The sequence below is a fragment of the Carettochelys insculpta genome, chromosome 15 (assembly GCF_033958435.1).
Source record: "Carettochelys insculpta isolate YL-2023 chromosome 15, ASM3395843v1, whole genome shotgun sequence".
In the NCBI taxonomy this organism is placed as follows: Eukaryota; Metazoa; Chordata; order Testudines; family Carettochelyidae; genus Carettochelys; species Carettochelys insculpta.
Window position 1 is genome coordinate 27,286,345 of NC_134151.1, and position 27,729 is coordinate 27,314,073.

The 27,729-nt window shown below is 40.2% G+C and overlaps 2 protein-coding genes across 6 annotated transcripts in view; one reads left to right on the forward strand and one right to left on the reverse strand.

Annotated features, from left to right (window-relative positions):
- Window positions 1–13,730, forward strand: part of LOC142021066 (F-box/LRR-repeat protein 21-like) — a 36,847-nt gene extending 23,117 nt beyond the window's left edge. For 3 of the 5 annotated variants that reach the window (XM_075009491.1, XM_075009490.1, XM_075009492.1), the window contains 4 exons: window positions 5,010–5,468; window positions 9,456–9,578; window positions 10,994–11,165; window positions 12,501–13,730. In XM_075009491.1, the coding sequence (XP_074865592.1) occupies window positions 5,097–5,468; window positions 9,456–9,578; window positions 10,994–11,165; window positions 12,501–13,144 (1,311 nt within the window). In that variant the 5' untranslated portion in view covers window positions 5,010–5,096 and the 3' untranslated portion in view covers window positions 13,145–13,730. The remainder of the gene's footprint in view (window positions 1–5,009; window positions 5,469–9,455; window positions 9,579–10,993; window positions 11,166–12,500) is intronic. The other 2 variants (XM_075009493.1, XM_075009494.1) reach the window with 1 other exon arrangement.
- Window positions 13,731–22,290: 8,560 nt separating this feature from the next.
- On the reverse strand, window positions 22,291–27,529 carry LOC142021381 (leukocyte cell-derived chemotaxin-2-like). The gene is made up of 4 exons (XM_075010099.1): window positions 27,484–27,529; window positions 24,604–24,700; window positions 23,255–23,406; window positions 22,291–22,512 (listed from the first exon to the last, which is right to left on the reverse strand). The coding sequence occupies exons 1-4, from the start codon at window positions 27,527–27,529 to the stop codon at window positions 22,346–22,348; spliced, it is 462 nt and encodes a 153-aa protein (XP_074866200.1). The 3' UTR covers window positions 22,291–22,345.
- Window positions 27,530–27,729: the final 200 nt, after the last annotated feature.

Sequence of the window (27,729 nt, forward strand, 5' to 3'; positions counted from 1 at the left end):
TATCCTCATTCCTTGCAGCCCAACTAAATTTAACCTTGCAGCAAGTTTACAAGCTCTGTCTTTTGGTGACTTGTGTAATATAAAGGTAGGAGATTGCAAGAGTTTGTTGTTCTTCTAGCCCAAGCTTTTTGTATACACCAAGGGTTTCTTGTATTTTTCTGCTGTTTTTCCACAAGCATGCTATTGACTATTCTCCAACCCTACCTATTTAAGAGTCTGCCCCATGCGCACACCTCTCCTTCCATGCCAGGGCTCCCATTCTTTCCCCTTTCCCAGACTAGATTCCACATGTCCTCCATTCTTGGCTCCCTCATTCTCCGAACCCGTGTCGTCTCTGCATCCCCATGCGTTCCTTCCTTTGTGCTGGGTTCTCTATTTCCATCCTCCTCCAATCTGAAAAACAGGATATTCAGTATATTGCCATAAAACTATTGGAAGGATGTGAAGAGATGAGATGAGGGGTACTGTTATGGTGGACGGCATTAGTGGGTGCCATGATCAGGCATTTGATTTTGTATGGACAGTTATATAGAAGGGTTTGAAGCTGTGGCTGTTCTGTACAGATGGCATTGTGCTCCCAAAATTAAGAGGGATCTAACCCTTAATACCTAGAACATTCCTTGAAATTCTGGAATTGATGTGATGCATCACTTAAAAGTTGCCGTATGGAAATACTGTCAAGTTTTATGTAATGCCTCAGAACCTTAGTCAATCTAGGTTTTTTTGCAAAGTTAATGCATACTAAAATAGGATCCTTACACTATAGTTCAGGAGTGAGCAGTGCTTTTTGATTGAGTGCTGTGCCAAGAATTTGATAAGTGGTCAAGAGATGTTCTTTTCTTTGGAGGGAATCCAGGGCCTGTGGTGGAGATTTAGTGCAGGAAAGAGGTTGGGGTAGGTGGTTGAGATGCCGAAGGCAGTGCAGAGTGTCGGAGGGAATTTGGATGAAGGAGGTTGTGACCTGGTGCAGGGTGTGGGAGGGGTTTGGGTGCAGGCATGGATTCTGATGTAGGGGAGGAGTGTAAGAGGGGATGCAGGGTCTTGAAGAGAGTTGTGACCAGTTGCAGGGATGCAGAGGATTTGGACTGTGACCTGGGGCAAGAATTTAGGGTGTGGGAGGGCGTGCCAGGTGCAGACCGTCTGTGAGGCGCTTACCTAACCAGCAGCTCAACAGGACCCTCAGACAGGCTCCCTGTCTGCTGAGTGCAACATGCTGCTCAAAACGACCAGCTGCTGGGATCAACTTGTTCATCTTCACACAGCATGTTCCCCTGCCCATTGGGGGTTGTTTTCCAGGGAGTGCCCATTGACTGGTTGATAGTTAATGGGAGCCATAAAGATGCATTGGGTGGATGGCCCCAGCAGATGGTCACTTTGGGCATTGTGTAGGGCATAGTAGCCAGGGAGCCTACTGTAGAGTCGGAACACTGGTGGCCCAGAGGATCATTGTGGGCCAGATGGAACCTGCTGGCTGTATTTTGCCTGCCTATATTATAGTGGCAAATGTGAGAAATGTTTTTAGCCTAGATAAATGTTGCAGATGTGTAAAATGAGATTGTAGAGATTTTAACTTCCTTCTTTTATCCACTGTATTTTGTCAACTATACAGGATAAACTCACATTTTAAAAGTTACAGAGAGGTAGCAGTCTTAGTCTGTACTCCAACAAAACAAAACAGCACAAATGTATAACTTCAAAGACTAACAGAATGAAAGCTCATCACCAAATAAATCATTTTGTTAGTCTTTTATGTGCTACATTTCTGCCACATTTAAAAAGTGAAGTATTTCAGATGCACTGAGGTTCTAGTTTGTATGTTTCAAAAACTGTCCTGTGGGTTCATCCCCTTTGCGTAACTTCAGTGCCAGGAGCAGGAATAATTAAAGAAAGGAGCAGGTAATTAAAGAAATCATCTGCGAGCACTTGGAAGGTGGTACGGTAATAGGAAACAGCCAGCATGGGTTTGTAAAGAATAAATCTTGTCAAACTAATCTGATAGCTTTCTTTGATAGGATAACGAGCCTTGTGGATAGGGGAGAAGTGGTAGATGTGGTCTACCTAGACTTTAGTAAAGCATTTGATACGGTTTCTCAGGATATTCTTATCAAAAACTAGGCAAATACAATTTAAATGAGGCTGCTGTAAGGTGGATGCATAACAGGCTGGATAACTGTACCCAGACAATAGTTCTTAATGGTTCTCAATCCTGCTGGAAACGTATAACAAGTGGGGTTCTGCAGGGGTCTGTGTTAGGACTGGTTCTGTTCAATATCTTCATCAACAATTTAGATATTGGCATAGAAAGTACGCTTATTAAGTTTGTAGATGTTACCAAGTTGGGAGGGGTTGCAGCTGCTTTGGAGGATAGGGTCATAATTCAAAATAATCTGGATAAATTGGAGAAATGGTCTGAGGTAAACAGGATGAAGTTTAATAAGGACAAATGCAAAGTGCTCCACGTGGGAAGGAACCATCAGTTTCACACACACAGAATGGGGAGAGACTGTCTAGGAACGACTACAGCAGAAAGGGATCTAGGGATTATAGTGGACCACAAGCTAAATGAGAGTCAACAGTGTGATGCTGTTGCAAAAAAAGCAAACGTGATTCTAGGATGCATTAACAGGTGTGTTGTGAACAAGACACGAGAAGTCATTCTTCCGCTCTACTCTGCGCTTGTTAGGCCTCAGCTGGAGTATTGTGTCCAGTTTTGGGCACCGCAGTTCAAAAAAGTTGTGGAGAAACTAGAGAAGGTCCAGAAAAGAGTGACAAGAATGATTAAAAGTCTAGAGAATGTGACCTATGAAAAAAGGTTGAAAGAATTGAGCTTGTTTAGTTTGGAAAAGAGAAGATTGAGGGGGAGACATGATAGCGGTTTTCAGGTATCTAAAAGGAAGTCATAAGGAGGGAGAAAACTTGTTCTTCTTGGCCTCTGAGGATAGAACAAGAGGCAATGGGCTTATACTGCAGCAAGGGAGGTTTAGGTTGGACATTAGGAAAAAGTTCCTAACTGTCAGGGCGGTCAAACAGTGGAATAAATTGCTAAGGGAGGTTGTGGAATCTCCATCGCTGGAGATATTTAAGAACAGGTTAGATAGATGTCTCTCAGGGATGGTTTAGATCAGGCGTGTCCAACCTGCGGCCCGCGGGCCTCATGCGGCCCTGGACAGCTAGTAATGCGGCCCCACAAGATCGTAAACTTTTAACATTATTATGTGATTTATATACATTAACTATATTATATATTTTGTACGCAGCTCAAGACTATTTTCACTCAGTGCGGCCCAGGCAAGCCAAAAGGTTGGACACCCATGGTTTAGATAGTACTTGGTCCTGCCATTGGGGCAGGGGGCTGGACTCGATGGCCTCTCGAGGTCTCTTCCAGTCCTAGTGTTCTCTAATTCTGTGATCAGCTGGTCTTGCCTTGCTTTTATGTTCAATAATATCGTATGCATTTATCTTTTACGTAAAAAGGAATATGGATGAAAGTCGCTATTTAAAAGGTCTTTGAATTAGTTTTGACTGGACAAGCTATAAGGCGGTGTGGAGGTGATCCTTCTTTCGCAATCTTAGTGGCACTTAATTCTCTTGTGTGGACAAAACTTAGTTCAGATTAGGTAAAATGAATGCAAAGTGGATTGATCATTAAAGCATTAAACCCCTCCCTTCACACTGTTTACAGGGAGTTGTCTTAGCTTGGTTTAGATTAATTGAATTAGTCCTTTTAACACTAAATACTGTGTGTGGATGCTCTTACTCAATGCATTTTAACAAATTTGCTTTAAATTTACACCTTTAATGATGTGGATTAATTTTTGCTATGTGTCCCTGTGTAGACTAGCCCTATTTTGACTGAAATAGTAAGATGCAAGGCAGCATGGCATTTCACAGGTCCATCACTTTGGGAAAAATATACATTGATGGTGAACTTTAAATGGTAACAAAGAAAATGTTCTTAGAAATTACTGACACACTCTCTAGTTTAAGCCAATTTACTTTAAATTTAGTAGCAGAATTCCCTCTGATTATTTTTTCCATCCATGAGCATAATTGCATTATGTGCATCAACTTACGTTAGGGTGTGCACCACAAATAGAAGCACATGTCGCCCACTATAGCAGAGTGCCCACAGCCACCCAGTCATGTGGGCAGCATCTGATTTTCTTCTGGGTGGCTGCCCAAGCGCTCAGTTTACAGGGAATACTGCTTAGTAGCAAATGTTGGTATATGCAGTTTGCAGTGGAAACCTTAGGCAAACTCTCCTTGAGTAACTCATCTGGACCTAGGAAGCTTGGTTTCATTAATTGTTGTGAAGCATACAAGACACGAGAGGTCATTCTCCCGCTCTACTCTGTGCTGGTTAGGCCTCAGCTGGAGTATTGTGTCCAGTTCTGGGCACCGCAGTTCAGGAAGGATGTGGAGAAATTGGAGAGGGTCCAGAGGAGAGCAATGGGAATGATCAAAGGTCTAGAGAACATGACCTATGAAGAAAGGCTGAAAGAATTGGGCTTGTTTAGTTTGGAAAAGAGAAGATTGAGGGGGGACATGATAGCAGTTTTCAGGTGTCTAAAAGGGTGTCATAAGGCAGAGGGAGGGAACTTGTTCTTCCTTGCCTCTGAGGATAGAACAAGAGGCAATGGACTTAAATTGCCGCAGGGGAGGTTCAGGCTGGACATTAGGAAAAAGTTCCTAACTGTCAGGGTGATCAAACAGTGGAATGAATTGCCAAGGGTGGTGGTAGAATCTCCATCACTGGTGATATTTAAAAAGAGGTTAGATGGATGGCTTTCAGGGATGGTCTAGAAAGTGCTTGGTCCTGCCATGAGGGCAGGGGGCTGGACTTGATGGCCTCTCGAGGTCCCTTCCAGTCCTACTCTTCTATGATTCTATATGTGAGGAAATAAGACGTTAGATTCAGGGTAGAGACATTTTGTATGGTAGTCAGATATACTTGGGCTTGGTTAACATGTTTGATTTTGTTTTTCTGATCTTTTGTACTTTTTTTTAAGAGATCTACTGTACTTGAATACATACAGAAAGCTGTGTATCTTCCTTACATCACACTGCTCTAGTACCTGAAATTGTTCCCCCTCAGCATGAAGAGAATGAGGCAGACTGCTAAAACTGAGAACCCTGTTCTCCAGACACCACAAAGATCAAAAAAGCTGAAGACTTGTTTGTATGGATCATCATTTGACACATCTGACCTGCAAACCTTGATGGACTGGGGAACTCTGCCACTCCATGTAGTTCTACATATTTTTCAGTTCCTGCCTTTAGTAGATCGAGCACGGGCATCTTCTGTTTGTCGAAGGTGGAATGAAGTTTTTCATATTCCTGACCTTTGGAGGAAGTTTGAATTTGAGCTTAACCAACCAGCTACTTCTTATTTAAAGTCCACTCACCCTGACCTCATTCAGCAAATTATCAAGAGACATGCTGATCATCTTCAGTATGTCAGCTTCAAGGTAAAGTTATTAGTAGAGGCTTGTTTTATCACTTGACACAGTGGTTGGTTTGGATATCTGTAAGTATTATTGCATGTCAGTCCAAAAACTGTTCGTTTTTTAGAATAAATTTGTATGATTTGTATAATTTCAGTGAATATACTGATGGTTGTATTCAAAGATGCTTGATAGATCTTTTTTCCAGAAGGAAACAGTTGCTAAAATTATATACTTTGTATTTGTGCACAGTATCTACTTCACATGATTTTCATAGTTTGGTGTACCAGCTGAATGCCTCTCATCTGGCGCTCTGGGTACGTGACTTGTGCTGAATGAATTTGCCATACCACATAAGGTCAACATTGTCTAGCAACAGTACCAACCCTTCTGCTTACTGGGTTCTTAGAAGACATTTGGGGTAAATTGGAGGTAAATAACAGCACAGAACAGAGTTAAGACTGGTGGCTGTAAACAGACTTTCTGGGACCACTGGAAACTTGGCCATGCCTGCGATAAGTGGTCATCTGGCTAACTAAGATCATACCTGTTTAAGGAGATTTCTGGCCAAGAAAGTGCTTGAGTAGAGAGGTTAAACTGGTAGTATAATTACTAGAAGTATACTGGAAGACTAAGATGAGTATCCTGTTCACTGAGGTTTTTGTTATAGTGGCATTAAGTCTGTAGACTAATCCTCAGCTTCTGGGAGGGAAGCAAATAAATAGTAATTTCTGCATTTTATACATGTAGAAATTAAAGCATACAGGTACAGGTCCCATCAACACTTGTCACCCAGTTGTGGAAAAAAGTGTAATCAAAATCTACTATTACTATATATTCGAGAGAGTTAGCTTGTGAGTTTGTCTATCCATCTGTCTGTTTAGTGTTTTGTTCAAGAACTCCTTCTAAATGCTAAGAGCTAGGACCATAAAGTTAGGTATGCAGCATTCCTCTCATCATAACTTAAAGCAAGGTGATAGTTTAATTGTGCCAGGATAATAGGATGTGCCTGGAATGTGATTGTTTATCATAACGTGGAAAGGGAAGGAGCTACTAGCAGGGACAGTTATACTACGTAATGACTACATGGGGGCAGCAGTAGGCCACAGATAAGAGCTGAGACAGCTATAACTGTATTAGAGTGGACCAGCGCCAGGGAGCCGCCATGCTGGCCAACCCTCCATAGGCCAAACCCCCTGCCCTGAATCCTCTTTGAGGATTTGACAACTCTGGCTCAATGTGCTAGTAGTATATATAACTACATATATTAAAGGGTATCTCAAAACTTTTTACATGCTGCAAATGTTTATTAGGTAACTGAGAAATCTTAATATTTAAGAAACAGCATAATAATACTAAAGTGTTAAAAGTTCTTGTTTAGTGTGTTAATTTAACATAGTCTTCCCTTGATTCATGTTAGATCATTCAGATGATAGTACATTTGGGGAACTACAAAGTTACTTAATGTTATCATGATGATGATGATGATGATTGATGTACCTGGTCTTGGAGATGTACCACAAAGAGTGGCACAATTAAGTGGATAGACTTTTTCCCCCCTTTTTTAACTAAAAAGTGAGGACTACACTGTTGTAACCAGGTGCCTTTACATGTGTAAGTTTATATTCTCAAAATAGCCCTTTAGTTTGTAAATACCGCACATGGGAAGGGTCATCAACCCCACCATGAGGTGTTCATCAGTTTAATAATTTCCTTCCTTCCTTGCCCTCAGAGTTCTTGCGATGCATTTGTGCAGCAGTTCATGGTTAACATTTTCATCAGTTATTTTAAATACAAGCTGCTACTTCACTTAATAAAACTGATTTGCCTCTTAATATGTCACCTGAATAGTGTTCCAGATATCATCATCATCAACCGTGGGCTCAGCACCCATTGGTGTGTGATGCCTCTCTTACTATTTCCTTCCATCTTTCCCTATCCAATGCAGAGTGGCTTCGTTTCTGTAGAGTAGCTCCGCACCAATCTACTACATCATCTATCCATTCTCTGTGGGGTCTGCTTCTCCTATTGCAACCATCCATTATGCCGAATACTAGGGTCTTGATTTTTTGTTCGTCATTCATTCTGCAAACATGTCCAAATAGTTGTAGCTTCCGTTTTATAACCTTCTGCAGCAGGTTCCCTTTCGGCTGTATCTTCCTATATAATTCCTCATTGATGACCACCTGCATCCATCCTATTCTAAGAATTTTTCTGTACCAACTCCTTTTGAATGCCAGTATTCTTCTTTTCGAATCTTTCGTTATCACCCATGTCTCACATCCATACAAGATGGTACTGAATACACACGTTTTCAAGATGCCCAGCTTCGTTCTTAAGCTAATTGCTTTGCTTTCCCAGATCTTATCCATCGCCTTCAAACTTGCTCTTGCTTTCGCTATTCTAGTCGCTATTTCCTTCTTACAGTCTAGATCATACGTTATGTTGCTCCCCAGATATGTGAACTTCTCTCCATTTTCTAGTTCAGTGTCATCCACACTGATCTTCCTTCCTATTTTCTTATCTCCAGATACCATTGTTTTTGTTTTATGTTCATAATCAGTCCCTACTGCTTCCCTTCTTTAACACACGCACTGTTTTGGCTAGCTTCTCCTCATCTTCCTCAATGATAACTATATCATCCGCGAACCTCATGTTGTTAATTCTTTTCCCATGCACAGATATCCCTTCTACCTATTCCTTGATCTTGTCCATCGCTCTCTCCAGATGTGCGATGAAGATACTTGACGATATTGGATCTCCTTGTCTCATACCTCTACTTGTTTTAAACCAATTTCCAATTCGCCGCATGTTTTCACCGCTGCCTCTGCATTATCATTGATATCTTTCAACAACCATATTAGTCTGCTATCCACTCCGTATGACTCCAACACCGCCCAGGTCACTTTCTGATCTATACTGTCAAATGCCTTTTGAAAATCGATGAAGCAAGTATATGTGTTTTTGTTCTTTCGTCAAGCTTTCTCCGCTATCAGTGCCAATATCTGCTGTATGGTACTTCTATCTTTTCTGAACCCTGCTTGTCCATCTGCTATATGTCCTTCTATCTGCGATCTTACTCTCTCAGTCAGTATCATCATCAGCACCTTACCTAGTTCCAGATAGCTTATTGTTAAAACTCTTGGTATAGGAGGTATCATCCCCATTTTAAAGAGGTGAAAACTGAGGTACAGATGTAAAGAGGCTTGCCCAAGGTCTTCAAGAAGGTCAATGGGAGAATACAGCTTAGTGAAACACTGCAGTGTGGATCATTTTGCTGAGTAACTTCTGTTGTTTAGTCTGTTTTTAAAGTTATTTTTGTAGTGCAAACACTGCCTGTTTCATTATGTGATAAATCCTGTTCTGATAGTCCTGCTAACAGTGTAAATCTTAAGGCTGTCTATCCATCTTTAATTTGTCTCATGTCTGCATTTTTTTAAGATCCCAATTTGCATAACTGGTATTGAATTGCTGATTAATGTATAACATATTCCACAGCTCTGATGCCTCTTTCTTCATACTTATCAAAAGCCCGACTTCAGGTCTATTTTGACCTAAAAACAGGCTAAACAACAGAAGGAACAGACTTTGAAGTTGAGCATCTACACACACCCTTCTTGCAGTTAAACTTCAAAGTAGGATACTGATCCATTCCTGGGAATGGTGTAACGACTTTTAAGTTGGGCTCCCTTGCTTCGAAGTTAACTTCAAAGTAAAGGAAAACATGTATAGACTCTCTGCAGGCTACTTTGAAGTTAGTTCCTAGTGTAGATGCACCCACAGTGTAATAAGTAGTGTAGGCAAGTATTTTTCATGACTTTCTGCTGTTTTCAAACTGACTACTTAAGATTAAGTTTAAGAAATATTTTGTACTAATTTTTATTTGCTCTAGTGTAATCTACTACTTAAAAACTGGTGGCCTACTCTATTTTGGATATTAAATATATTTCATCAAGTTGACTTTCTAGGAAGCAATACAAAACAACTTCAGTTTTTAAAATTGTCTTTTAGGTTGACAGTAGTACTGAGTCTGCAGAAGCTGCCTGTGACATCCTTTCTCAGTTAGTGAATTGTTCTATCAAGACATTAGGTTTGATTTCAACAGCAAAACCAAGCTTTATGAATGTCTCCAAGGTAATGTCATATGAATTCTCAAGTTTTACCTTGCTTGATAGTATAACAAATCACTTAATATTGAAGCATGTTAAGCTGTGTAGATATTGAATTTTAAAATGTTTATAAAACAGTCCTTTAAAGTACACAAATGCATAGAGTTCTATTTCTTGCCATACATTTTGCTAAACACTTACTTTAATACTTTTATTTTAAAGACTGGCCTATATTTGACAACATCGCATTCCCAGAAAAGTTTTTGCCCATCTCATAATGACTGAACATAAAATGAGTACACATATATCCACAACAATGGGTTATATGACCTCTTGATTATTGCCCCACTTGGGAAAGGAGGTCATTGTTTTCACTGTGCAGGATCAACACTGCAGCAATCAATCCACCAATCATCAATTTATCACATCCTTTTAGACATAATAAATTGATGTGTGTGTTCTTCCATTGATTCAGTACTCCAGCAGGACAAGAAGAGTAGCCAGAGTCAATGGGAGCACAACCCTGGGACACTTTACAGCATGGAAGATTCCATTATAAATGCATTGATTTCAGCTATGCTTTTTGTGTAGCTGAAGTTGCATAAGTTAATTCAGTTGTGGGTGGGAGGGTAGTTAATGTGGACAAAGCCTAAGCATATGTTTCTCTGATTTGAAGACTTAAATCTCATTAAAATCAATGAGTACTGAAGTATGGTGTTTAATCCAGAGCAGGTGCATCTGGGAAGCAAATGTATGTCTCAGGACTCCAAAATTGTATTGATGACAAGTCAGTCTCCAGAAGTGTGGTGCTATCATATTTAATTTTACATATGTGAATGTATCCTTTTTCTCATCTGAAGGTGATTGGGTTCAATTTTCACTCCAGGTCTCAGTTCAGTTTCTTGCAGGAAAACAAAATATTTCTTAATTTGGTGCTTTTACTTACTGGTATTCTGTAGCTAGCTCAATCTCTTGTATGCACTTTTTTCTATGGAAAGAGGCAAAGTGAGAAGGAAGGCAGAACTGCTTGTGCTCACATTAAGCATTAGAATAAATCCTATGTTGAGAAGTAAGAGAGAGGTAACTGTGTTAGTCTGTATTCCAACAAAACAAAGCAGCAGAAATGTAGCGCTTTTAAAGAAGTGGGTCTGTCCCACAAGAGCTCGTCACTGAATAAATCATTTTATTTGTCTTTAAAGTGCTACATTTCTGCTGCTTTCCTATATTAAATACTTAATTCTTTATTGCGTAACATTGGCGATTGATTTTTAAGAACTTTTAATTGTGCTAATGACTTTACCCCTTCAGCCCATGTTATGCAAAATTAATGGTTCTGCTTTGAGGTAAAAGTTCAATTATGCTATGGATATAGTAATGTTATGTATTTCCTGAAAGATGATGTCTACTCCTCCTACCCCACCCCTCAATATCTCTGAACAGGCTCATTTTGCATCAGCATTGACAGTAGTTTTTGTAAACTCAAAGTCATTATCATCCATCAAAATTGATGACACACCAGTTGATGATCCCTCTTTGAAGGTCCTCGTTGCTAACAATAGCGATACTCTAAAACTGCTAAAAATGAGTAGCTGTCCTCATGTGTCACCAGCTGGTGAGTAGTAAATTGGTATTAAAAAGAAGGAAGTAGTAATGCAGTAATTACTGTTGACGATGCATTTCTGTTAACTTGTTTTCAAGTACTTCACATTTTGAAAAAGTTATACTTAAAATCTTGCATGCAAATTCTCAGCTCAAAGTACTTGCAACTTCAACTTGACTATGTTTTCTATTGTGTGGAACGTGAGAAAATGTCATCTTAATGTCAAGCATTTTTATATAGCGCAATCAGAGTAAAAGGAAAACATTAGACTAGAATCGATGTACTTGTCATATGACTTTTTGATCTTTTGAGTTTTCACCTGTTGTTCGACTTCTTCCAGTCTATTGCCATCATTGTGCTTACAGTGATTTAAAGAAGTTTGTGCGGTTCTGTTCTCAACATAAATATTTAAATGAGTTCAGTTGTGTACTGAGGCTTTTGAATGACAGCTCAGTTGCAGTTTGCACTACTAAAAAATAAGTTGCATTCTTAAATATTACTAGTTAAAAGCTTCTGTAGACCAAATTTTCCCTTAGTAACAGGATGTATAACTCATCTTGAGATTATACCTCTGTAATATTAGTGATACTCTAATACTTTCAGTAGCTTTTTACAATTATAACTTAATGAAACTTAGTAAGCAGTTCTGTTGGTATACGAAATGGCTAAAATGGAGTTTACTTTCTTATAGGTGTCTGGCATTCTAGGACTAGCATTAAAAAGTACAAAGGGAAAAATAAAATAAGCAACAAAGAGGTAGCTGTGTTAGTTTGTATTGTAACAAAACAAAACGGCAGTCATGTAGCACTTGAACAAATTGATTTGTTAGGTGATGAGCTTTCATGGGACAGACCCACTTCTTCAGATCTGTATAATTTCCAGAATTGGGTCTGTCCCACAAAAGCTTATCACCTAATAAATCATCTTGTCAGTCTTTGAACTGCTACATGACTGCTGTTTTGTTTTACAAAAATAAGCAGATCTGCTTCTTTTGTGCATTCCTAGCTATGAAGTAGGAAAACTCATTATGGAGCCATCACACTAGAGCTTCACTTTATTTTACCCTAACTTTATTTTGAAATAATAGTGAGACAGCTTTTGGGGATGCCATCAAATCTAAACTATTGTAAAGCTGACAGCTTTGGACCTTCTCACAACTGAAAAACGCACCCTTTTCCTATTATTACTGCTTTTCTGGAAATACTAGATGTTCTGTGGCTTTTCTAAAAAGAATAATAGGCAGTTTAGTGGTTTGAGTAAAACTTTTAATGAAAACTAAATATACAAATGTTTAATTTTATAAAAGAAATGTACATTATTTATGGATTTCAAATATTTTTGTCTTAGGAATTCTTTGTGTTGCTGATCAGTGTCATGGCCTTAGGGAACTGGCTTTGAATTATTACATACTAAGTGATGAACTGCTTCTGGCTCTTTCAAGTGAGAAACATGTGAACCTCGAACATCTTCGCATAGACGTTGTGAGTGAAAATCCTGGACAAACTGAATTTCATACTATTAAAAAGCAAAGTTGGGATGCGCTGGTTAAGCACTCCCCCAAAGTGAATATTGTGATGTACTTCTTTTTATATGAAGAGGAATTTGATGCGTTTTTCAGAGAAGAAACTCCCGTCACTCATCTTTACTTTGGTCGTGCAGTGAGCAAAGCCATGCTAGGTCGTATTGGAATGAACTGTCCCAGATTGATTGAATTGGTGGTGTGTGCTAATGGTCTACAGCCACTGGACGATGAGCTCATTTGCATTGCTGAACGCTGTAAGAACCTAACAGCTATGGGCCTTGGTGAATGTGAGGTTACCTGCAGAGGTTTTATTGAGTTTGTAAAAATGTGTGGAGGGCGGCTAACCCAGCTTTCTATTATGGAGGAAGTGTTAATTCCGGATAATGATTACAACCTGGATCAAATTCATTCAGAAGTCTCCAAACATCTTGGAAGAATGTGGTTCCCTGATATGATGCCTACTTGGTAAATTAGCTACAGAAAGTATTACTGTCGTCAGAACTGGTTAGATCAAGGTGTTGCTTACTATGTAAATAAGCAATTATAAAATGAAGCATCAAAACAACTTGCATTTCTCAAGTTTAATGAGCTGCATATAGACAAAAGCAAATGCTTGAGTGACCGTGCTAGAATAAGTCAGAGTATACACTCTAATAAGCTTAGCAATAGACACATTAACATTAACAGAAGTCTGTGGGTTAGAGGGTTTTTTTTTTTCCTCCACTTAAATTAAGACAGTTGGCTTCTGTTGAATTAAATTGTTCCATTAAACACAGTGCACGGATTTGCAGGTATTCTAGACTGTTACTCTTTGGTATGTTTTAAGGAGTCTGAAGCTTGTCTGATTGATGGAACTTTCAGGTAAACTGTATTATTTACAGTGTCTCTTTATCCAGTTTACGAATCATTTTTTTTGAACGTATAGAACAAATACTTTGTATCATAACAATCTGAAATAATGTAGCTAATTGTATTTTAATGTGCTTGTATGTGTGTTCGAACATTGTGGCAAATTATGGACTTGTGCTGCAATAAAGAAAAATCTTTTGATTTTATCTTACGCTCCTGTACTCAGTGTTCACTATTTCAGTAAGTTAAATCATAAAGGTAGTGTTACATAGTAAATTGTTTGCTTCTCTTTAGGTGTACTGACTTAACCATGCAGAAAACATACAGTCTTGTTAAAATTGTAGCTAATGGTTCATGGTTTTTCAGTTCTTGGTCAAGTGGTGAAGCACTTGGGTAAATGTGTATAGGAAATAGTAGCTCTTTCTTTGACTTTTTGAGAACAGGGGTGTTGTGTCTGAAATACTAACCTTGCTTGTAGCAGCAAATCAGAGACGTGCACTAGATTGATCTGTATTGAGGGCTATGAATATGCAGCACCTCATTGGCATAAAGCTGGCCATGGCCATTCAAAAGTGCCACTTTCGAATCACATGCCGCCGTGTAGACGGGGGCCTTTCAAAAGGACGCCCTAGTCTTTGAAAGCCTCTTATTCCTATTTGGCTTTGGGAATAAGGGGCTTTCAAAGACTTGGGGGGGGGGGTCGTTTCAAAAGGTCCCCCAATCTACACAGGCGGCACACGATTCAAAAGGAGTACTTTTGAATCACTGTGGCTTGCATTATGCTAATGAGGCAATACATATTCATGAAAGCACTTCATTAGCATACCCCTTTTGAAAGGTGTGGGGTTAGTGTAGACATAGCCAAAGTGAACACATTGAAATAAAAGCCAAGTAAAGTCACTTTCTCAGTTAATATAATTTCTCTGCTGCACAAATAACTTGAGGTGATGTGTTGGCTAATTCCTTTGTTGGGCTAACCACAGCGATTTGAAGAATCATACACAACATAAAATAAGAGATGATGAGGATAAAACACATTAGCTGCACTTACATGGTCCCTCCCTTTTGGAAGGTGCATACAACTGAGGCATGGACTTGCATATCTTTCACCTCATTTCCATATTCCCGCACGATCTGGCTTCCGCAAAAGCCATTTCCCGAAGCCAAAGCAGATGTGTGGATGGAGGTCCTTCAAAGGGAAACACCCTCCTTCAAAAGCGCCCTTCTTCCTAGTGCCAGATTGCAAATGTTGCTAGATGAGAGAGTGCCATACTGGAGAGGTTACACTCACAGTGAGTGTTTGCAACCTACAGAAGAAAAAAATTTGTTAGAGATAGTAATAGCACTTGTTAGCCAACCAGTTCATAAGTGGTAAATACATATAATCTAAATTATGGTAATATTTTGACAAGGATTTTTGTTGAAAATTGAAATTTAATAAACTGATCTAACCTGTCCACTGATTTAAAAAAAATTTATGTTGGTTTTAGTGATAATAGTTAAAGGGCAACATTTTAGAATAGGTGAAAAGTGCTGGTAAACATCCATAGGAGTTCAAATGGAAAGGAATCTGTTTTTAATTGGTGGAGATTAATTTGGGGGAAGACTGTTTCTTTAACTTAGTTAATAGTAATACTCATCCTTAACATTAACAACTTTATTTTTCTTGTACTGGAATGAGCTGACTTTCCCACTGTGGGGGTTTTAGTCACCTTGTGTTTCCTCCTTTACTTAAAGTATAGCAACTGGAATTGCTTCAAATTCTGAAACCTGAAAAATATATATTAAAATAAATTTGCTTGAACTTGAACCTCTGTTAATGATATGCAGCATAAAAGCACTTTATGACAGCAGGAAAAGTTAGTGCAATTTGGCTGAGTTGCTTGTATATTTAAGTATTTTCATAACCCAGTTCTTCTGCCTTTCCTGTGAAAAAGTAACAAATGCCAAGAGTTTGCTTTTCCATTAAAAAAATATTTTATTTCTAGGCTGCTCTAATAAAGGGTTTGTAATTATTGCTGGTGTGAACTCTGATTTCCATTGTGCATAATATGATGATGGTTTTTAACTCCATTGACCTGAGTCTTATTTGGTTATCTTAGCTCACCACATTTTAAATTAAACATTAACAAAACTGGTTAAGTAGTCCTTATTTGCTTCCCCAAAAGATCTGTAAGATGTTTTATTTACAACTTTTTTTTAACAAGGCATTCTTACCTTTCTTATTTCCTACCAATCCAATGAAATAAGTCCCGTGTCTTTAAAAAAAAAGAAAGAATAGCCTGCCAATATTTTGCTGTATTATAAGGAAACAGAAATATGTCTGTGGTTATGGGAATGGTATGGTAGACCTGAGTTCCATTCACAACGTACTCCCTGACTTGCTGCTAATGCCTTTACCTTTCAAGGGCTCTCTATACAACAAAGAAAACCCATGCCAGCCAACTTGGGCTCATAGGGCTCAGGCTGCAGTGCTGTTATGTTGCTGCATAGAGTTCTAGCCTAGGCTCTAGGATCCTTCCACCTCACTGCACTCTAGACTCCACAAATCTACACAACAGTGAAACAGTATCATGAGTCCAAGCTGGCATGGGACAGCTTTGGGGGTTTTCTTGCCTATGTAGATATATGCTGTGACTGTAGTTTCCCTATTTGCAGTTGCATTATCCTCAAATTTGACAAAGGCACAAGTGCTTTTAGATCTATGAATGACTATCAAATCACGTATTAGAGACTTCTTTCCAAATGTTAATGAATTTGAGAGTTGATTGTACCTATTCTTCAGTAGGAAGAAAGGAGAAGATCAGTTTTGACAGAAGCTGCTTATAGTTGGAATAGCAAAAGATTGTTGGGTAGTTACTCTGAAGGTTCAAAAGGTTGTACGATGTGGTGCATGGACATCCTAATCATTATATTTTGCTGCATCTCTATACATGCGTGCAAGTACACATGCTGTCTGCTAGAATACAGTTTTTGTAGGGCAGAACATGCCTATGTCTCACTGGTGAGACTGACCTGCTGCACCCTTAGTTGAATTTATCCTGGATCTTTCTAATCACAATATCTGGTGAAAAGTTTCTTGGAGTGCCAAAGGAAAAAGCCCTGCTGAATTGTATGCATCTTAGATACCGTCCTCATAGCCAAAAGGGAAATATTGATTCTGATTTGAGTTGCTTTTGGAGTTACACACTTTTTTGATTTATTTTTAACTAAAAATGTTCATTCTGGAATGTGAATGTTTTCTGTTTTAGGCCAAGATGAAGCTATGCTTTCAACGATTTAAAAAAAAAATTATCGTAGCAGGATGCAGGCAGCCCCCTCGACCTTTGGCTATGTCTTCTGGAGACCTCTGCTCGCCTGTGCTGTTGGTTGATAATGTCTGTTTGCACCACCACCTTTTTACACATTACTTCAGACTTGCAGCCTCAGGGAATTCTAGCTTCCGCAACTAGCGGAGGAGTACAGCCTACTACTCCCTGGCTCCTCCCATTTCTCCCCTGCTTGCTTACTTCCTGTCAGTCTTATGTAGCACCCAGGCTAATGAGGTGAACAGCTGTTGGTTATTTGCCCTTCAGCACGGGTGGCCAACTTGTGGCTCTTTGAGCCTTCAAATGCATCTCTTGAGAGCTTCGCACTGGGAGTGCCACCTTCCTGCTCCACGCATGTGCCCCACTGTTTGGTGGGAGAATTGGACAGCAGCTGCTCCACTGAGTTGTTGGCATGGAATTAGGGGGCTGGGGACCAGTTAGTGCTGGAGTCTGGGGGTGCCTGGCTCTGGGGGAGGGGGAGGGCATGGAGTCATGCATAATATATTTTTAATCTATATCTGAAAATATAGATCACACATGTGGGGGTGTAATATATATTAAAAAGATGTGGCTTTTTGCGCTTTATCCACTGCTATTTTGGCTGTTTGTCCAACTTGTTGGCTACCCCTACCTATTAGGCTTGGGCTTGTTTTAACCATCTCCAGTTTAACGTTTGCTGATGGAGCTGTTGGAAATATATATGTATAAAATGCCTGGAGGATTTATTTAGAGAAGAAAAAGTGGGGACCCAGGGATGATGGGAAGTCCGAATGTCTCTTTGGAGGACAAAGAATATGCCAACTAGATGTAAGCTGTGTCTACTCTACAGGCTAAAATCAACTTAATTAAAATCAATTTTTTTAATACTGAGCATCCTCACCTTCCCACATGCTCTCCACAAAATCTGCTTACTGCTCCCCCACACAAGTACCTTAAATGGACTGTTGCAGCAGTATATTGTGGGAACCTAACCCACAGTTCTCTGAGCCCCATAGCATTCTGGCAGTTTTCACTGGTGCAGCATGGGAAAAAATGCCCCACAAGTGGATGTGGGCATCTGAGGACATCTTCCTACATTTCATTTCTTACATTTCATTTCCATCATTCTCCTGCTGTGTTTTCCAGGTGGGGTCTGGCTTACCTGTACAAGAGATGTGCTTTTTGTAATTGGCGGCAGCGGAGGGGTAGTAAAGCTTTTAGGAAAGGTTAGAGAAAAGATTTTGGGTTTCCCAACCGACAGGTTTTCAAAATGTGGTGCAAAAGCCACTGGATCTTTGCAGGCTTGGATCTGGATTTAGACCTCCTGTCAAAAAAGATCCTCAGAGCCAAGAGCCAGCCCAGGGCACCAAAAGACAGGTCGCTCCTGGACTCGGTGAAAGGCGCAAACCCTCCTGGACCTGTGGGGTGAGGAGGAGCTACTCCAAGACACCAAGGTAAAGCACTGTAATGCTTAAGCCTACACCGAATGGCCACCACCCCGGTGGAACGAGGTCACCCGCTGCAGTGTGGAAGAAGTCCAGGCGACGTTGAAGGAGCTCCAGCAGGGCTACATCTTTACCCAGGATGCTGTCCGCCTCTCTTACCAGCATGCCCAGGCTTGGATCTAGGTTTGGACCTGGCAAAGAAGACCCTCAGAAGAAGAGTTTTCATCCCTGCAAGCCTGACTTTGAGAAGCGTGGTAAACGTAGAGCTACTACATTGCCTTCATGGCCTTTGGAAAAAGACCACGACTATAGCCAGCCACTGAAAATCGTGACCACCCAGGGAGACTTCCCCCAGGCAGCTAAAAGACCCCCAACTACATCCAGCCCATTGGCCTTTGGATAAAGCCCATACAAGAATTTCCTCTGAGAGGACAGCCACTCTAGTGACAAAGTGTTATTTTCTGTTGCCTGAAAATCATGACTGCTGAGGGAGACTTCCCCTGGCCAGCTACATGACCCTCACCATGTGCAAGCTGCCTGGCACCTTGCGCAACACCATCCTTTCATTGGTTCGGGGTCGAGCCATGTGATGCAGCTGGGTGTAGGAAATGTTCAGAATGCCTGGCGCCTCCTGTGGGAGGGAAGGGAAGGGGTGTAGGGGTCAGGACAAAATGTAAGCAGCTGAAAAGAAGTTTCTCGTTCTATCATACAAGCATGACACCCCCCTTCCTCCCCCACAGCCTAGCTGCCATATGGTTCGGGTGGGGGGGCTAGCAGCTGGCACCAGGTAGTGCAGGGTAAAAAAAAGGCACCCGGCAGAGGTAGATGCAGAACCACAGACCCCACAGCCACACTAATACCAAAGAGAAGATTTTTCAGCCTCTCACTCCACTACAGGTGCTGAATGGAAACAGTATCCTTGTTGCCTAATTCCTCTGCATCTGAGCGCAGCGGAGATGGAAGAGGCAAGAGCGGAGAACTGTGGGGCACATGTGGGACGTCTCTGTTGGTTAATGAATTTGATTTAAAGACGTGGTGGTTCCTCACTACCTGTCATTCGGAATTTTAAATTCGAACTGAATGCTACATCTGTTTGGTTACTACGATCTGCTATCGATATGTCTATTTTAATGCACTATACATCAAGCTGATGGAATTTACAGTGAAGACAGGCACTTGCTAAAATCCGGCTAAATGACTTAAAATCAATATTATCTTGTACTGTAGATATAGCTGTAGATTCAAGTATTCTGTTTCTTGGCTCAGTGGAAATGTCTGTCATCTAGCTCAATTGTAGCTCCTCCTGTAAACTCAGATCTCTCCAGTGTTAAAATCAACAAATCATTTCCCGTTTCTTAGGTCACTTTACCTATTTCACTAAAATGCATAAACTTGGTTAGATAGCTGGTTTCCATAGGATGTTACCTCAGTTTATACAGAAACTTGTTGTTAAATCATGGTCAGTGCAAATAACCTTTTTTTTAAAAAAAAAAAAAAAAAAAAAAAAAAAAATTGTATGTTTTCAGCAAATCAGTCACCCTGCAATTTCATTTTTCCTCAATGACTTTCAATTGAGTAGAGGGTTTTCTGCATCTGTTACTACTGGGATTCGTATAGCAACAAAAACAGAGGCAATGCTGCTTCTCCTGTGTCAAAGCTGACATTGAGGTAAGTCTAGGCATGCAGTGAAGAGAACAGTTCATAGTAGACTGAGCTCAAATTAAAAAACAAAACTGGTACCAAAATGGTTGTAACGGGGGTATGAACCTGATATGATGGGTGAGACATGGCTACTGTACATGTTGTGGTAGAACAGGTGCCAGACAATGTCTGTGTCCCCCTGTCTCAATTGATTTCTAGATATGCATCTCTTAGTTTTCAATCTGGCTTCCTCTGTTAGTATTGTTAATGTAAGTATTAGAATTATAAGACTGCATTTCGTGTTTAGAGTTTGGTGTGTGTGTTCAATAATCTGTATCCTGTAATGTAAAGTAATATTTGAGAGCTTGTATTGTGAGCCTCCTAGGGCGCATCTATGCTTACCTGAAGGGTGAAACTCTGGCGGTTGGTTGAACCATATGGCTTTTGTTGGTGCACCTAGTAAAGACACGCTAAATCGAACGCTGAGGGTGCCCCCATTGATCAGTTTTCTCCCACTGAGCTCCTGCAGTGGGACTGTGCTGGAATTTGGATTTAAGGTTCGTGGAGTCCAGCAATGCAATTCTCATCCCTGGAGTTGAGTATCTTAGGTTGAATTCCTTTTGTAGTATAGAGAATATATAAATCACCAGACATGTGAGGACATTAGTTAGAGCAGGGGCAGGCTGGGCAGTTCCATCTTGTGGCTGCCCCACTGGGATCCTCCGACAAGCAGCAGCCCCAGACCACTCAAAGGGGCTGGCTGCTTCATGTGCTCTGAGTGCGGAAAGGGAGGAGGGGGTATGTCTGCACACAGCATCCCCGCAGCATAATGGGGGGGTGAGAGATTGTGTTGGCAGTGGGGCAGTGTGTGCTTCCCCTTCCCCGACCCACACACAGCATGCGGCGCAGAAAGGCACATGGAGCAACCAGCTGCGTCTAGTGATTTAGGACTGCACCTGGCAGGAACCTGCCTGAGGGTCCCTCTGGGCTGTTGGCCATAATCCATCTAAGTTAGCGCATCCTAGCCAAAGCTTGCAACTAGCACCCCAGTCCCACTTATACGCTAACTCCCTGCCTGAGGTAACCACCCAAACCCTCTGCACCTCTCTCCAGCCCCAGGTCCAAACTCCATCCCAGCATCTGCGCCTTGTTATACAATCAGCGCACCCTGCCAGCTAGAATCCTCTCCTGCATCCATATCCCTCCCAGACCTTGCACCCCAATCCTCTGCTCCAGATCACAACCCACTCCTTCAGCCAACCTCCATCCCATGCCCCACACCCCTGCCGTAGAAAAATGCAGCCCTTGACTACTTACCAAAATCCTGGAGTGCCCCTACCCCCACACCCTCAATCAAAAATTATCGCCCATCCCTGAATTAGAGTGAAGTACTGATATGCAGCAGCAGTTACTTCTTGCCCAGTAGGAAAGATCTGTTGGCACCAGATAGATCATTGTGGGGTATTAAAGGGGACAGGCAGTGTGTGTGTTCTACCTTTCTCAATGAAGACCAATCATATGAGTGGATTCCTCCTGTCAGAATGGTAACAGCAAGGTAGCCATGTTTGTCTGTACTCCAACAAAACAAAGCAGCAGAGTCTGTCCCACGAAAGCTCATTACCGAATAAATGATTTTGTTAGTCTTAAAGTGCTACATTCCTCCTGTCAGAGGAGTTTTCAGCTTGGGACATGTAGAAGAAGGGGGTAGAAACCCTAACACAAAGGAAGTGATTAATCTCTATGCTTGGATTTGGAGATGCAGAGGAAGATTTTTCTAGGCATAAGCATGAGATCCCCAGTTTAGCCCCAGTTTTCTGTAAAAGACATGGCGGTTTCTACTGCCCTTTGAAACAAGTTGTAACTGTACTTGTGTATTCCTGATTGAACCTTGTAAATAACTCTTTAGCTGCCTATTTAATAAATCTATTCTAGAATTGGCTAAAAGCCTTGTCTTTGTGAGATCTAAGATTCAATTGACTTGCGGTAAGTGACTCATCCTTTGTCACTAAGATTAACTTGAATATTGTTGTGATTTTTGTTGTTAGTGACCGTATATCACAAAAATACGATCCCTCGAGTAGCTGGATAAATGGGAGTTCTGCAGCAGACTTCTGTGACTCCATGGTTAGGCTAGTGTGTGAAATGTTTCCACTTGATAACTGGTTAGTGAAATCTAAATACAGAACTCGCAACCAGTCTGGGGTTTCTGCCCTTTAAACCTGCCTTAAGGTTGGTACCTTCCTGAGTCACTGCAGGCAATGTTGCACATGCGAGGTATGCTTTTATTCTGCTGTGTGCACTAATGCCTTTTTTCCTTCCCATGGACTCTATTTTTAGGCAGGTTTTCTCTGAGGGGGGAGGAGGGATGGTGGAGGTGAAACTCGCACTTGGTTTCTCAAATGCTTTTATTTGGGATTTTGTATGCTTCCATTAAATGTGTGTTTCCATTTACAAGTTGTCAGTAGGATTTGAACCGTCACAGTTCTGGATGTGAACATGAGGTATCCCACCAGGATACACACTCTGCATTGGCAGCATTACTCCAATTTTCGATCGCTTCCTGATCCAGCCTTTGCTTCTCAAGGGCCTGATAAAGGCCATTTTTATGCAAGAACCTTTAGGAAAATATAAAGGAAAGAGATTAAGGAAGAATAGGGGAGAATGCAAAATTCTGACTCTACTTTGGCAGCTTTCAAGAAAACGCATTAGCATTGGTGCAGTCCAGCTGGCCACATTCATAAAAAATTAAGATTTTCAGGGTTGCTATTTATAAGGGAGGGGGAAAGATTTGCATCTTTTTCTTAAACTAACAAATGGCATACTTCAGCCATGTTCTCTTAATTCTTTCTCCTTTCTATGCTAACCTCATAATTGAAGTATGTGGAGTGGTGTTCCCTGTAAGATGAGTGCTTGGGCAGCTGCCCAGGAGAGATTCAGGTGCTGCCCAAATAATTAGCAGAGCACCCACAGCCAGCGGCATGTGTTTCTATGGGTGGTGCACATCTGCACATGCCTTGGCGCACATAACAAAATTTATTCTGCCTATGGATGGAGAAAATTGAACAGAACGTTGACGTGTAGAATTATAAAAGAAAAGGAGTGTGTTAGGTTCCTGTTGGAGGGGATGTTGAGCTGTTTTAAGAGTGAATGAGTTGCACTTCGACTTGAATACAGGGAAAGACAGCTTTGTGTGAAACCAGGGCCTTGGTCCACTCTATAAAGTTATGCTTTGCATAATTTTTAACTTTTCATGTAGATTGTTCTTCCATAAATCTACAATTGCCCAGGAAAGTATTACTATGTAGTGAGCAATATTAAAAGTTTATCGAAGACTTTTATCTATGGTAGCTCAGTTACCTGATCCTAATTCACGGAGTAAGAGTCCATCATCAATGGCATTATTATTCCCAAAGGGCTTAATTCGTCTTACAATCAGGCCACTAAAAGGAGCATATACTGTTGATCCATCCTTGCATACGATGTCCACTCCTAGGTTCTTTCTGCCATTTCTGAAAATATGGACATAGCTAAGCAACGATATTACTTATTAGCATGTTCTCCAGCCATAAAGCCTGTTGTGATGCAGATTATTTAAAGCAAAATAGACTATCCTTAGGTTATTTGCATTTAAAATTTATATATCGGTAATGGAAATAGGAAAGTTTGAGGATTTAGTCCAGTTTTAATTATTGCAAAACTCAACTGCTAAGCAGAACTGGTCAAAATATAATTTATTTGAATGCTGGGGTGTGAGGGGGAGAATCACCAGTGTTCATTGAATTTGTGTGTGGAACTATGCCAAGTTTCTAGACAATCAACCAAACTCCTAAACTGAAGTATTCTCTGCTGGAAAAACAAAAGCAATATCACATTTTGAAAATTGTTTCTCAGTGAAAATTCTGAAAAATGTAAATTAGTGTTAAGGAGGGGGCAAAGACATCTTTCATTTCAACAAATATTTATGGAAAGTTGATCATCTCTGCTGGTTAGCGCTATGGAAATTGTCGCATTGTCACTCACATGTAAGGCTAAAAACAACACTTGAAGCGAGACCCTTCACTGGTACAAATCCAAAGAAGAACTTCACTGAAGCTGTCCCGACTTCAGTCTGTGTATCTTGCCTGTGAACTGAGAGTTTCAGGTGACTCAGCTGGTTGGAAGTTAGATTACAGACCCTTTCCATGTTCCTAACAGGTTCTGTTCTGCCCCATGTCTACAGCAACAGTCAACAGAGAATGAAATCATCTGGTGGTTCAAGATCAGTGGGCAATCGTCCTGTTCCTATCATGAAAATAAACGGGTGTGGCACTCAAGTAGTTTGGAAAATTGTTTGTCAATCTCTTCAATGAAAACCATGGAACAAAGCACTTAGCAAGGCAACTTCTGGTCTCCAACAGATGAGGGCTACTACACATGCGTCTGGTGAAGCGGGTCTTCGCCTATGAAAGCTTATGCTCCAAAATATCTGTTAGTCTATAAGGTGCCTAGAGGACTTCTTGCTGTACACATTGGAAGGATGTTAACACTGTTTTTCTTTAGTCAGTTGCTTTGTGGTGGTATTCTGATACACCTCACAAGCTTTAAATGTCTCAGAAAATTGTCTTAGCTCACTAGTGTACTTAGTTCAGTGTTAGCATTCTTACTACTTCAGCAACAATCAACCCAAAACAGGCTTTACCAAAACCCCTGGGTGCAAAGTATACTACCTTGGAGCTCCATAATATCCACAGCCATACTTATCACATCCTCTTATGCTGTTCAAAGGATTCCCGTCACAGATTTGTGCCCATTGTCCTGCAGCAACTTAAGAAGAAATGGGAAGAGGGAACAAAATAACTTTTTTTTTTTAATTTTACTTTTGTCCAGGACAGAATGTTGCCTATTAAATATTTTCTGTGCAAATAATTGATTAAAAATAGGAAAATGGAATGTGTTAGTCACTTTCCAGTACACATTGTGTGTCTAGCTTTCTATTTACTTTAGCAGAGGTAGATTGATGTTTTTGTCTTAAGTGGAGTACATAGTTCAGAAGACTTTGAAGGTTTCTTTCAAGAGATAAGAGAACACTTTTTTTTTAGGCTCACTTTTGCTCCTTTACTAACTTTGTATCTACTATCTATTTTAGAGAGCTTGTCTGATCAGGAACTCCTCCTGAACGGGAAGAGCTAGAACCAGGAAATTTGGTATACAGCTTCTTCTTCTAAGTTAAATCGGTGTCAGGGTTTGGTTCTGTCAGGAACATGGGATGTACCTGGAATGGATTGCTACTTATGAAACCCAACAGAAAAGAGACAGAATCACCAAATCAAGTATGGTCCTCAAAACTGAGGTAACTGAGCAAATGTTGAGAGAGACTGAACCAAGATGAATGAGAAAAATAGGCTAAACCTGGAAAAATGATTGCTTCTCAATAAACCTTACAGGAAAAAGATAAAAAGGAGAAACTTGAAGTAGTGCTCTGTTTTGGCACAGCTAAATCCATGCTTAAGGTTTGAAAACCTAGAAGAAAGTGTTATTGGAAACCAAATTGACTGTAGTCCTTTTTTTTTTTTTTTTTTTTTTTTTTTTTTGTTAAAACACAGTGAATTGTTAGAATTTATAGGGATAAAGGGGAAAAATAAAAACACTATTTTTGAAAATACGTATTTTAAATCATGTACATTTTTTTTTAAAAAGATGGATTTAAGGAGCTGAGCAATGCTGGTTAAATCTGCTGGTTGTTTTATATAACATGAGAACAGTGGGATCCTGGTCCATAACCAAGGCTCCTAGCAGTTACCTAAATACAAATTAACTTAGGCTAAATATCAGATGCCTTCTTTGGAAATGTATTGATGTTAATTAAGGGTCTAAGAACATGATTTAGCTCTGAAACAGAAGAGTATATAATGGGCTATAAATCCTGAGTTTTCATCATGCCGATCTTTGGAAAAGTGTTACACAAAACATTTTGTGTCCATTTGTGAAAACTGGAGTTGAGAGCGATGAGGCTCTATCTCTGCCAGATTTTTTTCCCTAAAATTTCCCAGTTACTACCACTTGCAGAAACATCAGATCAGCTACTGCAGATTGATCGCTGGTGTTCCAACCAGCTTGTTTGCCAAGGGACACCCTAGTCCACTGTTTCTCAACCAGGGGTACATGTACCCTTGGGGGTACACTGAGGTCTTCTGAGGGTACATCAACTCATCTAGATGTTTGTTTAGTTTTACAACAGGCTACATAAAAGCACTAGTAAAGTCAGTACAATGCATAAGTTCATTCAGATGACTTGTTTCTACTGCTTCATCTGCCTTATGCTGAAATGTAAGTACCATATTTCTAGTCCAATTCATTTATTTGATGATAAGGTGGTAGAAAGTTGGCAAGTTTTCAGTAGTTGTCTTCTGTGATATTTTTGCATGTTTTTGTAAGTAGTTTTTAACTGAGGTGTCACTTGGTTGTATGCAAAACAAATCTGACTTCTGAAAAGGGCACAGTAATCTTGAAAGGTTGAATTACACTTGTTTCAAGACTTCAGATTACCTTGGGACCGTGATATGCATACCTTTAGGGGTACACAAGAGAAGTCTGTGGGTACTATACTTTTTTGAAAAAGTGGTACTTTATATAAAAAGGTTGAGGGATACTGCTGTAGACAGCAGTATGATTAAAATGCAAGGGAGCTATTGTTGCACTAAGGTCATGCTCCCTTGATTCTACTAGTGCAGTGCCTTATGTAGGAAATTTGCAGGAAGACCTTGTATGGAATGGGCTGGAGATTTGGGACCTGATTGTTATCTCTTTCTGGTTATAAATCTGTGGAGTGAGATCAGAACTGGGTCATTTCTCTAAAACTTAGGAGATTTTTCTCGAATAGAGTCGCACTTAGGTTGCAAGAAGCCATTAAAAATAATGGTAAAATTCTCTAGAAACAAAGTAAAAATTGATGTATATATCAGTATTCTTAAGACTCAAACTATTTTAAAACTGCCTTAGCTTTTCAATTTTTAAACCAGGGATAAGCACGCTTTTTATGTTGGGTCCCACTTTTCATCCCTGCAATTAGCAGTGGGACGCCTACCTGTCAAATGTAATCCAAACCCACGGAAATTTCAGTCATGTTCATATGAAGAAAAAAAAAAACAAACCCCAAACCTTTTGGCATGTGTAAGAAAATATGCAGCGCATAAAAACATTAATCAATATATAAATGTGAATGCACCTACATAAAACCAGTGACTTATTTCACCATTTTTAATGAGCCGGATGAGCCGATAACCTGGCAGCTGATTGTGCCAGCCCTCCTTACAAAATTTTACATTGCTCTGAGGGGTCCGCCCCCTCCCCACTTTGCACACCCCTGCTTTAAACCACTTAATGTGTCAACTCACTAACTCCATAAGACTGAAATGTTTATTTTCTCCAAGAATAGATTTTTTTGAAACATGGTATTTTATATTTTGCGTTAACTCGTCTTAAAAATAAATACTTCAAAATAGTCTTGCAGGAAATCTGTCTAGTCAATAGTAAACCTGATGTACTTCTATAAGAAGTCTCTTTTGAAATAAAAACATCAATAAAATATGACAATAATCTTAACTTACCATTGTAAACCAAACCTGCGAAAAGAACCAGTTTGAGTGTGAGCATTTTGCATCAGAGTTTTCTATCAAAACAAGGTTGCTTTGTTATTTGTGTGCCCTACAAGGGCTGCTTTTCTTCCCAGCCAATCAGATTTGATTAGACCTTTGAAATGATGTAAGGCAGTATTCTTGGATTAGGCAATTTGGAGTTTAACAGAACACACAACTGTTGAAAGTTAAGTGCAATAGTTAACTTGCCACATATAA